This window comes from Carettochelys insculpta, chromosome 1, assembly GCF_033958435.1.
Source record: "Carettochelys insculpta isolate YL-2023 chromosome 1, ASM3395843v1, whole genome shotgun sequence".
Lineage (NCBI taxonomy): Eukaryota > Metazoa > Chordata > Testudines > Carettochelyidae > Carettochelys > Carettochelys insculpta.
In genome coordinates, this window is record NC_134137.1 from 122,036,213 (window position 1) to 122,053,756 (window position 17,544).

Sequence of the window (17,544 nt, forward strand, 5' to 3'; positions counted from 1 at the left end):
CAACACTTTCAAAAGAAACCCAGGAGCTTAAATTCGTAACTTTGCTAGATGGCAGGGTGTTAATAAAGACACTGGATTCAGGGCTTATTACAACAATCTGTAATTCATTAACCTTCCCTTTTTGGTTCTATGACCACAAGGGTGTTAAGTGACTGGTCTCTTAGACTGGTCTCTTTCCAGAGCTGAGGAAGTGGGTCTGTTGCACAAAACCTCAACACCCAAAAAATTATTTTGTTAGTCTTTAAGGTGCTACAGGGCTGCTTTTTTGTTTTGTGCAGATACAGACCAACACGGCTCTCTCTCTGTGTGTGACTCTTAGAACATGTGCTAACTACTTATGCTAAACTATCTATTCAATCCTGTATGTAGCTGTGACCCGCAGAGCACCTTTTCCAGACCTGAGGAAAAGCACTGTGTAGCTCAAGGGTATGCATCCTGAGGCTCCACAGCCACATGCACCTCTTTAAGGACTTCTTTGTGGCTCCTGACACTATAATTGCAAAGTAAAAAAAATACCCTCCTGATTATTTTCGATAAATGGTGAATGTCTCAAAGCCCGAAAATGAATCACTCATATCTAAATAGCAAACAAAACGTGATCTTGAAGCGCTGGAAAACTCCCCCTTAAATTTGTGCAGTGCATTGTGGGATATGATACTGTATCTGCGTTTTGATTGTGTTGCTAATAAAAGAGAAGTTACTCACCTGTGTAGTAACGATGGTTCTTTGAGATGTGCCCCCGTGGGTGCTCCACAGTAGGTGTCGGGCTCGCCCCGGCGCCGCAGATCGGAAAATTTCCAGCAGTCTCTGTCAGGTCGCGCATGTGCCGATGCGCGTCGGTCCTTCGCGCGCTTACGGTCACGTGCGCGATCCAGTCCCCGCCAGTTCCTGATCAACCGCTCCGGATGCCCCCGAAAAACACAAAACAGAGCTCCGAAGTGGGAAGGAACGGGTGGGTAGTGGAGCACCCACGGGACACATCTCGAAGAACCATCGTTACTACACAGGTGAGTAACTTCTCTTTCTTCTTCGAATGGTCCCCGTGGGTGCTCCACAGTAGGTGACTACCCAGCAGTAACCCCAAAAAAGGAGGTGGGTACCCGATTTATGCGCAGCTTGCCCTTGAAAGGACTGCTGTCAACAGGTGTGTATCCTCATCAAACAGCCGGTGCATGGCATAGTGCTTGGCAAAGGTGTCTTAGGATGACCAAGTCGCTGCTCTGCAGACGTCTCTCAGCGCGATTCCCTTGACGAAGGCCGTCGATGCCGCCATCGCTCTAGTGGAGTGAGTCCTTGGCGGAACTGGCAGAGGAGTCTTACGAAGCTCATAGCACAGTCTTATGCAGGATACGATGTGGTTTGAAATCCTCTGTGAAGATAGGCCTTCCCCTTTTGACCTGGGTGTGAGGGACACCAGGAGTCTGTCCGTTTTCCGGAAAGGCTTAGTCCTATCTATGTAAAAGGCCAAAGCCCTTCTCACATCTAATAAGTGCAGCCGTGCCTCCTTGCTGGAGTTGTGAGGCTTAGGATAAAACGAGGGTAATACTATCGGTTCGTTAATGTGCAAGTCTGAAGAGACCTTTGGAACGAAGGCTGGGTGTAATCGTAAGACCATCGCTTCCTTTGAAAACACTGTGCAGGGCGGTGTAGCCATTATTGCTGCAAGCTCGCTCACCCGACGGGCTGATGTAATCACAAGAAGGAAGGTTGTCTTCATGGTAAGTAACCGGAGGGGGACCATAGCCAATGGCTCAAAGGGCAGTCCCAACAGTGTGTGGAGGACCAAGTCCAAACTCCATGACGGCAGTATCAGTTTCCGAGGGGGATACAGATTTCCCAACCCCTTTAAGAAATGCGTGACAACAGGATGGGCGAATATGGTTGATCCCTCCTCTTTGTGTCGAAAAGCTGATATAGCCGCAAGATGAACCTTTATCGAGGATAGAGAGAGCTCCTTTTGTTTGAGTTCTAGCAGGTAGTCCAGAAATGTAGTTATAGGGGCGTCCAGAGGTGTTAACTGCCTGGAAGAGCACCAGGAGTAAATCGTGTCCACTTGTGCTCATAAGTCCTTCTGGTGGAAGTCCTCCGACTACACTCCAGGACTTGCTTCACTCCCTCCGAACATGTACTCTCTAGGGTGCTGAGCCATGGATTAACAATACCTGTAGGTGGAGTTCCTGCGGGTGTGGATGCAGTATTGACCCCTGAGCCTGTGTGAGAAGGTCCAGTACTGCCAGTAGGGGAAACGGCCGGCGATGTGCCATGTGCAGAAGCAGCGGGAACCATTGTTGTTGATCCCAGGTTGGAACTATGAGTATCATGCATGCTCTCTCCCTTTTGGCTTTCTCCAAAACCTTGTGTATGAGTGTTATGGGAGGGAATGCATAGAGTAGAGGGCCCTTCCATGGGATCATGAAGGCATCCCCCAAGGATCCCTGTCCTATGCCCGCTCTGGAGCAGTACCGGGGACATTTCTTGTTGTTGTGAGTGGCAAACAAATCGATTTGGGGAAACCCCCATTTGTGAAACACTCGGCGGAGCAGGTCAGAACAGATCTGCCACTCGTGCGTGGGCGCAAAGTGTCTGATGAGTTGGTCCGCCTTTACGTTGTGGACACCCGGCAAGTATGAAGCTCTTAGTGTTATGTTGTTGGCAATGCACCAGTTCCACAACCGAACAGCCTCCGCACAGAGCGCATGAGATCTGGCCCCTCCTTGTCGGTTTATATGAAACATGGTGGAGGTGTTGTCGGTATTTATCCCGACTACTTTTCCGTGCAGGTAATTCCGAAAACACCTGCACGCATTGAACACCGCTCTGAGGTCTAGTATGTTTATATGCAGTGTCTTCTCCACAGGGGACCATAAACCTTGGGTGGCTTCATTGCCCATGTGCGCCCCCCATCCCATATGGGATGCATCTGTTGCGAGAAAGATGGTAATTTGTGGTTGGCGGAAAGGCACCCCTACTAGCAGGTTCTTGGGGTTTGCCCACCATGACAGTGACCTTTGCACCTCCACTGTGGGTGATACCATCCTGTGAACGATATGGGCTGTTGGTTTGTACACGCTCGCCAACCAATGCTGCAGGCCTCGCATGTGCAGTCTGGCATTTTGTACCACAAACGTGGTGGTTGCCATGTGCCCCAACAGCTGTAGACATGTTAGGATTGGAACAGTGAGGCTGTACGTTATTACTTGTATCAGGGATCTGATGGCGCGAAAATGGGCATCGGGCAAGTATACCCTTAATGTAGCAGAGTCTTTTTGGGCTCCTATAAATTCTATATTTTGCGTAGGCTCGGTTTTTGACTTCGAGAGGTTGATGATGAGGCCCAGTGAGGTAAATATGTTTGTGGTAATGCATATCATTCGTAAGACCTCCGCTTTGGAAGTTCCTTTCAGAAGGCAGTCATCCAAGTACGGAAAAATGAAGACGCCCTGTCTGTGTAGATACGCTGATACGACCACCAGGGTTTTGGTGAAAACTCTGGGTGCTGAAGAGAGACCGAATGGAAGGACTCTGTACTGGAAATGTTCTCTGCCTACTGTGAACCAGAGGAAACGTCTGTGTGCCAGATGAATTGTTATATGGAAATATGCATCCTGTAAGTCGAGGGCTGCAAACCAGTCTCCATCGTCCAGTGCCGTGATTATGGAAGCAATTGTAGTCATTTTGAAGTGCTGTTTGCGCAGATACCGGTTGAGGGCCCGTAAATCCAGGATGGGCCTCCAACCTTCTGTCTTCTTCTCTGTCAGGAAGTACCGGGAGTAGAAGCCTTTGCCCTGGAATTGTTTCTGTACTCTCTCCACCGCCCTTATGGACAAGAGGTGGTCCACTTCCTGTTTTAACTTTATGTGGTGAAAGGGATCCTTGAAAAGGGGCCTGGTGGGAGGGTTCGGTGATGGCAATGATTGAAAAGGGATTGTGTACCCCGTGGCTATAATCTTCAATATCCATCTGTCTGTGGTGATGCTTTGCCATTGAGAGTAGAATGGCTTGAGTCGATGGTGAAACATATGTTGAGATTGGCACTGAGAGACGGTCTTGGTTTTGCAGTCCCCGACGTACCTGTCAAACCTGCTGTCTTATGTTTTGTCTGGAGGGGGCGCAGCCCTGCTGTGGCCGACGTCCAGGGGCCTTGTACTGCTGTGGCTGCTGTTGGCGCCCCTGATCATACCCCCGTTGATACTGAGTGCGCTGTGGTTGATAAGTGAAACGCCGTTGCTGAGGGTAAAACTTTTTCCTCCTGTACGGCGGGGTATATATACCCAGGGTCCTAAGTGTAGCTCCCGAGTCGTTACTAGAGTGTAGAACCAAGTCAGTTGATTCCGCAAATAATTTCTGCCTGTCAAAAGGAAGATCTGCGATTTTTACTTGCAGATCCTTGGGAATGCCGGACGTCTGGAGCCACGATTCCCTGCACATTACCACCGCAGTGGCTGCGGATCGAGCCGCTGTGTCTGCTACGTCCAAGGCAATCTGGACTCCTGCTCGTGAAGCTGCGTAGCCTTCTTGGACGATTGCTTTGAGGACCGGCTTTTTATCCTCTGGAAGGAAGTCCATGAGTGAGGTGAGTTTAGAATAGTTGTTGAAATTGTGGTTCGACAAATGAGCGGTGTAATTCGCCATTCGTAGCAGTAAGGTAGATGATGAATAAACCTTTCTGCCGAGGAGGTCTAATTATCCTTGTCTGATCCCCCGGATTTATACTGGGACGTTTTGGCTCTGTGTTGCGAGGATTCAACCAATAGTGAATTAGGCTGTGGGTGACTGAACAGAAATTCCATGCCCTTGGCAGGGACAAAATACTTCTTATCCACCCTCTTGTTAGTAGGAGGGATAGAGGCTGGAGACTGCCATATGTTGGTGGCTGACTCCATAATTGCTTCATCCAATGGGATGGCTATCTTAGATGAAGCTGGAGGTCTGAGATTTTTGAGGAGCCTATGGTGTTTCTCCTGCACCTCCGCCACTTGAATGTCTTGTGACTGAGCCACCCTTTTGAACAGTTCTTGAAACTGCTTTAGATCATCTGGGGGAGAGATATCTCCAGGAACAACTGCTTCATCTGGGGAGGACGAGGAGGCATCGCTGTGATACATCTCCTCTAAGTCCTCAGGTTCCTGGCTCTGTTCACATAGTTGTACTTTTGAGGTTTCCAGGTGGGGTTCCAGATCCTTTGAACCAGTCTCTGACTGGGAAACTTGTGGTGTTCCCCCAGGGTGAGGCAGTGCGCTGTGATGTTGACGAGGCGTTGACGGGGATCTATGCCGAGACCCAGATCTCCTGTGCCCATGTCTCGTATAGTAAGGACAGCCATAGCAACAAGGGCTAGGGCTCGGTGATGGGGACCTGGACCACGACCTGAAAGCGTAGACATGATGTGTAGAATGGCGTGACCGTCGAGATGACACTGACATAGGCGGGGATCCCCTGTGATAGTATTCATAGGGATCCCTGCTTGAAGTTGGTGGAAAACGTCCAAGTCCAGGAGATGGTGGTTGAAGGAATGGAGATGGAGGCCTGTGGCAGGCTGTTGGAGTTGCTGCCCACTGAATCTCTGGGGGAGAGCAAGGTGATAATGGCAGCACAATGATCTCAGGGGAAGGGCTGCGGTGCTGGGTCTTTGCCTTTGCTTTCCCCCACTCGGGCGCCGCAGGTGTTCTCATAGCTGCCGGGGGGCTTGGCACCGTAGTCGGTGCTGTGCTGGATTCCATTGCCCCGGGTGCCGCATTCGGTGCCGCTGTCCTCGGTGCCGTTCGGAAAGACTCCTCTGGCACCATTGGGCTCCGTGCCGGGTGCTCTTGCTCCAGTGCCATCGGACCCACAAGGCTTGGTGCCGCAGAAGCCGGTGCCGACCTTTCCGGTGCCTGCAGAGCCCCCAGTGCCACCTCCTTAACAACCGGAGGCCCCTGCATGGGGACATGCGCTGCGGCCTTCCCACCATAAGAGGCCAGAGGGCCCGGGCCCCGTGTTCCACTCGTCCCGCTCATAGAAATAACTGGCAGGGATCGAGTTGGTGAAAGTTTTTTCTTCCTCTGCACAGAGGAGGTCAGAGAGGCCACCTTCCTCTTGTGCAAGCCTGAAGTGCCCTCCTTATGGGGCTTTTCCGATGTCCCAGGCTGGAGGGCCTTGTCGAACAGGAGCATTTTGAGCCTCATGTCCCTGTCCTTTCGAACTCTAGCTGTAAGCTTAGAGCAATGATGGCATTTTTGGGGGACATGGGCTTCCCTGAGGCACCGAATACATTTACTATGTCCGTCTGAGGCAGGCATGGCTTCCCGGCATGATTCACACTTCTTAAAACTCGGTGAGGACATTGTTTAAGCTTTAAAGTCTTTAAAGTCCTTAAGTGCTAACAGGGCACTTAGCAGTCAATCAATCTGGCAACAGATAACCATTAACAGTCAACAAACAACGTTCAAGGCTTTCAGATAGTGGACCCACCGAAGGCCGCCGCCTCTGTCCTTTTTCTCGCTCCCTTTTCCTTTTAAATCTATGCTAAAATTACTATAACAACTAATTAACAAACTATAATTATTAACAGTAAGTAAAACAGAGTTTATCTGTCTCAGGCGTTGGAGCCGAAGTGGATTCCGTCTGCAGCCGTTGGCGATTGAGAAGGAACTGGCGGGGACCGGATCGCGCACGTAACCGTAAGCGCGCGAAGGACCGACGCGCATTGGCGCATGCGCGACCCAATGGAGACTGCTGGAAATTTTCCGATCCGCGGCGCCGGGGCAAGCCCGACACCTACTGTGGAGCACCCACGGGGACCACTCGAAGAAGAAGTCTTGCTTTTGAAACAGAAAAGGAAAAGGAAGCTTGCGGCATTCCTGCTGTGAAGGGCAACATGAACTTTAAGAAAGAAAACTGAAATTATATATGAAGTAAAACTGGCATAATTAAAGTGGGTTCTGGAGTGAAAGTCAGGAAGACTGGGGCACAAACACACACATGTATCATGTGAGGAAACAGAATATGTAAAAAGTTTGTGAACATACAGCAGGAAATGTGTATCACATTACACATCATTGTGTGCACTCTGTTCTTAAAATAGGAGTTACGAAAAGTATGGTTTGACTTTATTTATTAAGAACTGTCTTGTATCACATGCATTGCGGCTTTTGAATTATTGAGTCTTTACCACATTTGAAAAAAATGACTCTACTTGAGATTTTGGTTGCCAACCCCTGGTATAGATCAAAAGCTTGTCTTACTCACCAACAGAAAGCTGGTGCAATAAAGTTTTATCTGGCAATATAAATGCTGTTTGTCAACACTTTTGCCAACAAAATACCTCCACCCCCTACAAGCAGGACTCACACTGTTGATGTGTTGAGAGTCTGTGGGTTAATTTAAGAGGGGTAAAAAACAAGGGTGATGTCCTTTTAGGAGTCTACTACAGGCCACCTAAACAGGTGGAAGAGGTGGATGATGCTTTTTTTTAGCAACTAACAAAATCATCCAGAGCCCAGGATTTGGTGGTGATGGGAGACTTTAACTATCCAGATATATGCTGGGACACTAATACAGCGGGGCACAGACTATCCAATAAGTTCTTAGACTGCATTGGAGACAATTTTTTATCCCAAAAAATTGAAAAAGCCACCGGGGAGAAACTGTTCTGGATTTGATTTTGACAAATAAGGAGGACTTGGTCGAGAATTTGAAGGTGGGAGGCTGCTTGGGTGAAATTGATCATGAAATCATAGAATTCACAATTCTAAGGACTGGTAGGAGAGAAAATAGCAAAATAGAGATGATGGATTTCAGGAAGGCAGATTTTGGTAAACTCAGAGAGCTGGTAGGTAAGATCCCATGGGAGGAAAAACTGAGGGGAAAAACAACTGAGGAGAGTTGGCAGTTTTTCAAAGAGACATTATTAAAGGCCCAAAAACAAGCTATTCCCTTATGTAGGAAAGATAGTAAATATGGGCAAAAACCGCCTTGTCTTAACAAGGAGATCCTGCATGATCTCAAACTAAAAAAGGAATCCTATAAAAAATGGAAACTAGGACAAATTACAAAGAATGAACACAGGCAAATAACACAGGAATGCAGGAGTAAAATTAGAAGGGCTAAGGCACAAAATGAGCTCCAACTAGCTACAGGCATAAAGGGTAACAAGAAGGCCTTTTACAAATACATTAGAAACAAGAGGAAGACCAAGGACAGGGTAGGGCCATTGCTCAGTGAGGAGGGAGAAACAGTACTGGGGAACTTGGAAATGGCAGAGATGCTTAATGACTTCTTTGTTTCGGTCTTCACAGAGAAATCTGAAGGAATGCCTGACATAGAGAATGCTGGTGGAAAAGGGGTAGAGTTAGTTTTTGAAATAAAAAAAGAACAAGTTAAAAACCATTTGGAAAAATTAGATGTCTGCAAGTCGCCAGGGCCTGATGAAATGCATCCTAGAATCCTCAAGGAGCTGATAGAAGAGGTAGCTGAGCCGTTAGCTCTCATTTTTGGAAAGTCATGGGAGACAGGAGAGATTCCAGAAGACTGGAAGAGGGCAAATATAGTGCCCATCTACAAAAAGGGGAATAAGAACAACCCAGGAAATTACAGGCCAGTAAGCTTAACTTCTGTGCCAGGAAAGATAATGGAGCAGGTAGTTAAGGAAGTCATTTGCAAGCACTTGGAAGGTAGTACAGTGATAGGGAACAGCCAGCATGCTTTTGTAAAAAACAAATCATGTCAAACCAACCTGATAGCTTTTTTTGACACGATAACGAGACTCGTAGATAAGGGAGAAGCAGTGGATGTGGTATACCTAGACTTTAGTAAAGCATTTGATACGGTCTCGCATAATATTCTTATCGACAAACTAGGTAAGTCCAACATAAATCGCGCTGCAATAAGGTGGGTGCATAACTGGCTGGCTAATCGCACCCAGAGAGTAGTTGTTAATGGTGCTCAATCCAGCTGGAAAAGCATAACAAGTGGGGTTCCGCAGGGGTCTGTTTTGGGACCAGTTCTGTTCAATATCTTCATTAATTTTTTGGATATTGGCATAGAAAGTACGCTTATTAAGTTTGCAGATGATACCAAGCTGGGAGGGGTTGCAACTACCTTGGAGGATAGGGTCATAATTCAGAATGATCTAGATAAATTAGAGAAATGGTCTGAAGTAAATAGGATGAAGTTTAATAAAGATAAATGTAAGGTGCTGCACTTAGGAAGGAATAATCTGTTTCACACATACAGAATGGGAAAAGACTGTCTAGGAAGGAGTACAGCAGAAAGGGACGTAGGGGTTCTAGTAGATCACAAGTTAAATATGAGTCAACAGTGTGATGCTGTTGCAAAAAAAGCAAACATGATTCTGGGATGCATTAGCAGGTGTGTTGTGAACAAGACACGAGAAATCATTCTACCGCTCTACTCTGCGCTGGTTAGACCTCAGCTGGAATATTGTGTCCAGTTCTGGGCACCCCAATTCAAGAAAGATGTGGAGAAATTAGAGAAGGTCCAGAGAAGAGCAACTAGAATGATAAAAGGTCTGGAGAACATGACTTATGAAGAAAGGCTGAAAGAATTGGGCTTGTTTAGCTTGGAAAAAAGAGGATTGAGGGGGGACATGATAGCGGTTTTCAGATATCTTAAAGGGTGACATAAGGAGGAGGGAGAAAACTTGTTCTTCTTGGCCTCTGAGGAGAGAACAAGAGGCAATGGACTTAAACTGCAGCAAGGGAAGTTTAGGTTGGACATTAGGAAAAAGTTCCTAACTGTCAGGGTGGTCAAGTACTGGAATAAGTTGCCAAGGGAGGTTGTGGAATCTCCCTCACTGGAGATATTTAAGAACAGATTAGATTAGTCTATCAGGGATGGTGTAGATAGTGGTCGGTCCTGCCGTCGGGGCAGGGGATTGGACTCGATGGCCTCTTGAGGCCCCTTCCGGTCCTAGTGTTCTATGATTCTATGATTCTATGACTGCAGAGTGTGCCTGCTGACAATGAGCCATTTACAATGCCACTTGCTCCCACAAAATTTTTGTCTTTCGGCAGTGGGGTGGGTTAAGCACCTGTGACTGACAAAAGTTTTGTTGCTCACTTGGCAGTGTAGCCAAACCCAAAAATATACTCCCTAACCCATCTAGGTTTTTATCTAAATCTTCACTGTCACCATCTTAGTTCCAGAAACATACTAAATATTTAGATATAGATCACTGTTATTTGATTGACTCGTGGGATTTAAAAATGGACACAGAGTTTATTTTGAAATTTTAATTATGGGTGGGGGAATTAGGCTATGGATGACACAAGCTGCTCAGCTGAAGTCCAAAGAGAATGATTACAGTATATATGAAATATGAAATTGATCTGAAGCAGTGGGTCTGTGCCACAAAAGCTCATCACCGAACAAATCATTTGGTTAGTCTTTAAAGTGCTACATTTCGGCTGCTTTGTCTTTTTTTCCCTCCCAAAACAGGGGTTTGCTTACAAGTAAGAACATGGCTGAATGGTACCACGTTTATTACTTAGAGAACTAAAGTGAAATACTAACATTTTAGGGTAGTCTGAAGTGGTGTACTTGAATAAAAGGTCAATGAACAGCAAAGTGTTGCGCATAATGTATAATTATACGTCAACCACATCCATGTGTTTAGCTAAGGTTCAGGTGACCCTGATATTGCTGGTATAATAAATGGAGCTATTTATCAGACCTTTCTCTTTCTCAGCTCAGTGTTACAGTTATGTTATGCATTTTTTACCTGGGCTGGAGCACTGGATGAAAGATGAGTCAAGTCTCCGATTCTGGCAGCAGCTCGGGGATCACTAGAGCTGATCAAAACTGGAGCACTAATTTCCATGGAATGCCTGTTCTGCATGGCCTGAGCGGATTTGTGTGTCATACTGAGAGCTGTGAAGGAGTGGCGTTTCTTGGCATTCTTCTTGCCATCAATATGCCGCTGATTGGCACTGACTGCGCCTGTATTGTTTAAAGTAGAGCACTGAGCAAAATTTACTGTCATGTTGGTGTCAGATGGCAAAGGGACATCACAGCCAGATGCAGCAGCTAAGCATGTCTTGTCCATCTCTATAAGCTGTTTAGCTGATTCGTTGAGCTAAGTGCAGAGAAAAAAAAAGAAGAATGGGGAAATTAAAGAACTGTCACATCTAGCCATTGAACCTGCTAGTACAAATTCTGCACTCATGATTGCAGTGTTAGGACTTCGCTTACTGAAGCACCGAAATCCTTCTAGGCATTTAAAAATAAATATTGGAGTCCATAATTCCAAGAACCTTCCACCCAGACTGAGTGCAATCCCATAGAAATCAACTGGACTACGTGTAGGTAACATGCTATTCAAAGCGGGCAAGATTATTAGATTTGGGGTTTACACGTGGCAAGCTTTGCAGTTCTAAACTGCAAGCTTTGGAACTGGCCCATTAGGAAATCTATCCCTACTTACTGGACAAATTGTGCACTTGGGAAACTTTTGTTTAAATATTAGCAATCTTTAATATTTTCAGAGGGGTGTTCTGTCAGCATACCAGCCAAGTCAGTACAAGTCAGGCTACAGAATTCAGCTTCCTGAAAGCAGCTACAAGCTTTTAACTCCCGAAGGCTCTGACAGAGACAGTAGAGTATTTCTATCCACTTCAAATGATATGACCAGAAGAAAGAAAACAAAGTAGTAAGGAATATAATTTACCCCCATTTTTAAGGCCCCTTTACACAGCCAAAACAATAAAAGAGGCTGTAAGTGTAAGAATTCAGGTCAGAGGGTCTAAAAGTGAACAGCCAGAAGTGGAAGAACTTAAATCTACAAGCTACTTACTAAAATGTAAATAGAAGTAACTGTCCTGAGACTAACTACAGAAGGAGCCTTTGTCCAGCTTGTGCTGGAACTCAATACTTCCTGCATTTCCTAGTCCTGAGCTCAATCTTCTATACTATATTCTTTCAGCTAGACAATGCCTCTCTCATCTCAAAAGCTAGGCCAGCGTGTCTGGCTAAGTTTAACAAAATTGTTGGCACTGAATAAAATGATGTATTTGTTATTCTATGTACTCATGCTGCTGTATCAGTAAATGTTACCAAAGAAATCACTAACCTCACTTTGTTTATGCCCTGCCAATGTCTCCATTATAATATCTCACTTTCAGAGGGTCAGTATAAATATGTGCTCTAAGTTTGTCAGACCAAAAATATTTCTTCCAAACTGTTTCTAATATTTTTTCTTGAAACATGATTTATATTCTTAAGTTGGTAGAAAATTAAATGCTTTTACAATTGTATCATTTCAATTGAGCATAATCACAATGGTTCCTAGTCTCATCAGGTGCAATTAAAGCCTAATGAAACGATAAATAGGAAACATTAAAATTTATTCCCAAGGACTCTTTTGCACAATTTCAAACTTAGCACAGAGTCCACATTGGGGAAGAGGCAGCATAATACTCATATGCAATTTCCACCAACTTTTTATGATCAATTTAACAGCTATCCATGGCCCTGCCCCCATCAAATGCAAGAACATTCTATGCAGAAATTCCATTTCTCTGACGTTCTTGAGTTTCCAGTTGTTATAACGCATATATCTTTCTTTCAGTTAGAGAAATTCTTTAGACACACATGGGGATGAGTTCTACAAGGCATATTCTGGAGTAAGAAGCATTTTCTAAAAGACTCTCATTGCCAATAGTCTGAGCGTCCCTTGAGAGGTGCTAACAGCTAGAGAAAGGGAAAAGGCACTTGGACAATAACCTTCAGCTATGTCTACACCAAAAAGCTTTGTCAACAAAATTGAGGTTTTGTCAACAAAACTCATGGAGTGTCTGCACATAAAATGCGTTTTGCTGACAGAAACTGTCGACAAAAAAGTCGGGTAAACACTCTGGGGTGCCCTTTTGTCAAGAGAGTGGATTGAAATATTGATCTGGTTTTATGTGTAGATGCAATCTTTTGACAGAAGTTTTGTTGGAACATCCCTTTCCACAGTAACTTCTGTCAACAGATGCTTCTAGAGTAGATGTAGCCTTTATGTTAAACTAGACTACTACACAACAGGGTTTGTATTCAATGAACAGAATCAGTATATGAATGGGATTAACTGAAGTAGACATCTCCACATCTTCACATACATTCTCATGTTCATTTAAGAAAAAGTACACTAAATATTATATTGGATGAATATGAAAATTATTATTGTTATTATTAAATGCTAATTATTACATTAACACTAAAACACCCTAGTCAAGCTTGGGCCCCATTAGGCTGCACAAACTTACAGAGTGCCATAACCTTCACCTTGGAGAGCTTACCATCCAAATCCAAAAACAAGAGAGAGCAAGTGACGATAACAGTAAGAAAAAGGGAGGAGTAATAGGACAGTGCAAGACAAGAATAACAATAATAAAGAAAAAATATGGAGATACACATCTCATAGAGCTGTTAGGGACCTCAGAAGGTCGTTGAGTCCAGTCCTCTGCCCTCTTGGCAGGACCGAGCACCATCCCTTTTTTTTTTCAAATCTATTTGCCCCAGATCCCTAAATGACCCCCTCAAGAACTGAACTCATAACCCTGAGCTTAAGAGGCCAAGGCTCAAAACACTGAGCTACCCCTCCCCCACAGGTAGCACCCTCATATAGCTGTGCTGTGGAACAGCTTAATGATTCCAAACCACTGTAGCAATGTTTTAAAACACAAATAAAATAACAGACTAATAACAGCAACATTTTTCTACAGTCCCCATAAGTCTAATGAACTTTCATCTCCAGTATACAAAGCTTCATTCCAAAGTCAGAGGTGACTGATAAAATGTTGGCATCCAGAAAATAAACATAAATGCTCTGTAATTCTTTCTCCACTCACAACCTCCACAATTAGTGACGTACTGCTACTGACAATGCTGGGACTAGCTGCTGGGAATAACTGATACCATTCAATTAGAAGGCCATTTTACCAGCTGCACTCCTCAATAAGGGACCATTATAGGAACCAGCATAGTGCACTGCACCTGCCAGTTTTTGCTTATCACAGCTGATCCCATTTGAAATTCTTCAGAAATGTCCATTATTTCTCACTTCATCATGTTCTAAATTGGTACAGCCTAATATTTTCCAGAAGGCTCCAAGTAGCAGCAAAACCAGATGGTTCTTCTCCTTTCTAGGTGTTACAGCTCTGCTTACCCAATCAATGGTGACACCCTTACTGAATTATTTAAAAATGTTCAGAAGTGAAGGGTAGACATGAGTTCCACAAATTGTAGCAGTAAGTCTCTTCTCTGGAGCAGAATGTGATGAACTATTGTGCTAGTGAGTACCAAATGGGCTAAGAATATCTGCTCAGAGTTAATGAAGTATTTTTTCAGCCATGCCTCATGGAGATTGAAGTGCTTCTGCTTTTACTCTTCTCAGAGCTATGACTCACTATCTAACAACACATTTATAAAACCCACTTATCAGTCTTAACAGGAATACATTAACAGGCAAACACTGTAGAAAAATGAGCAGGTTGGTGGTAGTATTAGTAAGCCTGTTTCACTCCTACATCTTGGAGCATAGGTCATTGACAACCCTTTGCCAGTGTCCCCTGTCCTGTGTGATCCTTTGCAGTTCTGACCAGATGTATCCGGTCTTTTTAGTGTCTGCCTTCAGGTCTCTGCACTAGGTGTTTCTTGAGAACTTTCTTTTCCTTTTTCTTTGTGGGTTCCGACTTAAGGCTTGCCTTGCAATGTTGGTAGTTGTTTTTCTAAGGGTACATTAAACCTTTGACATACAGACTAATGGGGAGAAGGGGTGCCTGTTAACACAGAAGGTCTGTTATAGCCAGGGGTTTACTCAGAGCAGTGACTCCTCTGGCTCTGAGCTGCTCACGCTCTGAGCTGAGAGTAAGGGCTCGTCCTGGCCCTCAGCCACCCACGCTCAGGGCAGAGTGCAGAGGCTCCTCAGGCTCCGACCCCAACTGTGAGAGGGACGACTTGGCAGTGGCAGCAATCCCAGTCACGGTCAGGGACCCCACAGCTGCAGGGAGCCCAGCCGCAGGGGCTGGGGAGGACCCAGCGGCAGTAGCAGTTACAGCACCTCTCCCAGCTGTGGCCAGGGACCCTACAGCTGCAGCGATCCTATTTTCTTTGCGGGGAGGATTGCTGACGTCTGTAAAACAGGGTCCACTATATCAAGAGTTTACTGTATATGCCGTCTTCTCTTACTGATTTCTTCTGCATTAAGAACGCTTATGAAGGAATGAGCTCCAAAGTTTACCGTGGGAGACAGTTCACAAGGAGCTCCAAAGTGAAGACCCAAGTCTGATAAGGCTGCTAGCTGTCACCATTCCTCTTTCTCCTGGTGTTAGACGGGGTCATGAAGACAACCACAGCAGGGAAAAGAAATGGGACCCACTGGACACTGTGGACCCAGCTGGATGACCTATACTTCGCTGACGATCTGGCGCTTCTGTCCTACAGCCAAGAAGATGTCAGACCTTGCCAACATCTCAGCTACAGTTGGCTTGAACAGCTAGGCTACGTCTACACTTACTAAAAACTTCAAAATGGCCATACTAATGGCCAAATTGAAGAATACTAATGAGGCTCTGAAATGCATATTCAGTACCTCATTAGCATGCCACCAGCCGTGGCACTTCGAAAGTGCTGCGGTTCACTCACCCGTGGCTCATCTACACAGGGGTCCTTTTCGAAAGGACCCTGCCAACATCGAAATCCCCTTATTCCTATGACCTGATTTTGATGTAGGCGGGGTCCTTTCGAAAAGGACCCCCATGTGGATGAGCTGCGGGTGGGTAAACCGAGGCGCTTCCAAAGTACCATGGCTGGCGGTATGCTAATGAGGCACTGAATATGCATTTCAGAGCCTCATTAGTATCCTTCGATTTGGCCATTAGCATGGGCATTTCAAAGTTTTTTGTCAGCGTAGACACGGCCCTAGAAGGGCATAACTAAGACCTTGAAAATCAACACCAGTAGCATAGTGCCAGTCATACTTGGTGGCAGGACACTGGAAGATGTTGAGGTCTTCCCATACCAGGGCAACATTATCAGTAAAAGCAGGGAGGCCGATCCTGACATGAGAGTGTGGATTGGTAAAGCAAGAGCAGGTATGGCACATAAAGAAATGCTGAAAATATTTAAGAGAAAAAGTGAATCAATATGTTCACAGCTGTATCCTTTCCTTTCCTTTTCTTTCCTTTTCTTTTCTTTTCTTTTCTTGATGATCAACATTCAGAGGCTTATCTTCTAGTGCTATTTCAGGTACAAATACATGCCTTGTAAAGGTACTATGGATAGGGATGAAAAAAACCAAGCTGGGAGACTGATTCTTTTTTGTAAATGGATTTTACAGCTTCTTACAAAACCTGAATACAAAACTCCAATTAAACAGTGAGAATTTATACGTAATCTTAACTTCTGTTGTCTTTCAGCTGATCTTCCTACAATAACTGTTTGCAGTGTCAAATCATAACAGAAAGTTCATTAAAACTTCCCAAACTTCGACCCTCTGATTAGCCCAGGAACTGGACATTTCTAGATCCACATATAACCTATGGCAATTTAATGAATCTTTAATTTCAGAATCTGCATTTTCTACCCATCTCTTTGGTGTAAAAATAAAGGCAAGACTTAGGCTATGTCTACATTATGGACCTTAGAATATGACAGCTGTACTGATGCAGCTGTGCCACTGTAAAATCCCCTACATAACTGCTCTCTGCAGGTGGGAAAGAGCTCTCCCATTGGCATAATTAAGTCAACCTCCAACAAGCAGTGAAAGCTGTGCCAGCAGGAGAGCACAGCCCATACAGCGCTGGATGCATGAGTACTTATGCTGACAAAATTTATCTCTCTCAGGAGTGTGCTTTTTCACACTCTCAAGTGTCAAAAGTGCAAATGTAGATATGGTTTTAGGTTGAAATCCTAGCCCCTCTGAAATCAATAGCACAAGGCCCCAAGAGGCTAGGTTTCACCCCAACAATTTATGTGACAAAGTGAGGCATGAGGACACCACAAAAAACTATGCACGTAACCATTCTGGCCAGGATCCTGCCGAGTGCTGAGCTGCATGACCCTGATGCAAGAAAGTGCTTAATTATAAGCTTAACTTTAAGCATGTGAGTTGCCTTTCAGTTTGGGGGCAGAGCTGTCAGCATTTTGGTAGATGAAGTCCTATATGAGGCTTATAATAGGAAGGAAAAGATCTACATTATTTGTACACTAGCAAGTTCTTTTGAAAGATTTTTTGAAAGAAAGGGACTCTTTCAAAAGAACCCATGTACTGTCTACACACAGAGAGTTCTTTCAAATGTAAATTGAAAGAATGTGGCACTCCTTTTGAAATCGCTCTTCCTTTCCCATTTCAGGAAGACCACTCCCTTTCGAAAGCTTCTTCTGAAAGAAAACGTGGGTAGATGGTCTGCAGGGCCCTTCTTTCAAAAGAACAGTCTTCATTTTTGATCCCAGGCCCATTCTTTCAAAAGAGTGGGGGGCTGCGTGGATGCTCTCTTTCAAAAGAGCAGATCACTCCTGATCCGCTTTTGTGTGTGTAGACACACCCTTTCGAAAGAAGTTCTT

The 17,544-nt window shown here is 45.0% G+C and overlaps 1 protein-coding gene across 3 annotated transcripts in view; it reads right to left on the reverse strand.

Annotated features, from left to right (window-relative positions):
- SH3RF3 (SH3 domain containing ring finger 3) overlaps nt 1–17,544 on the reverse strand; it is a 456,298-nt gene that overhangs the window by 104,966 nt on the left and 333,788 nt on the right. For 2 of the 3 annotated variants that reach the window (XM_074990999.1, XM_074990989.1), the window contains exon 4: nt 10,721–11,074. The exons of the other annotated variant lie outside the window; for it this stretch is intronic. In XM_074990999.1, the coding sequence (XP_074847100.1) occupies nt 10,721–11,074 (354 nt within the window). The remainder of the gene's footprint in view (nt 1–10,720; nt 11,075–17,544) is intronic. 3 annotated transcript variants of the gene reach the window in all.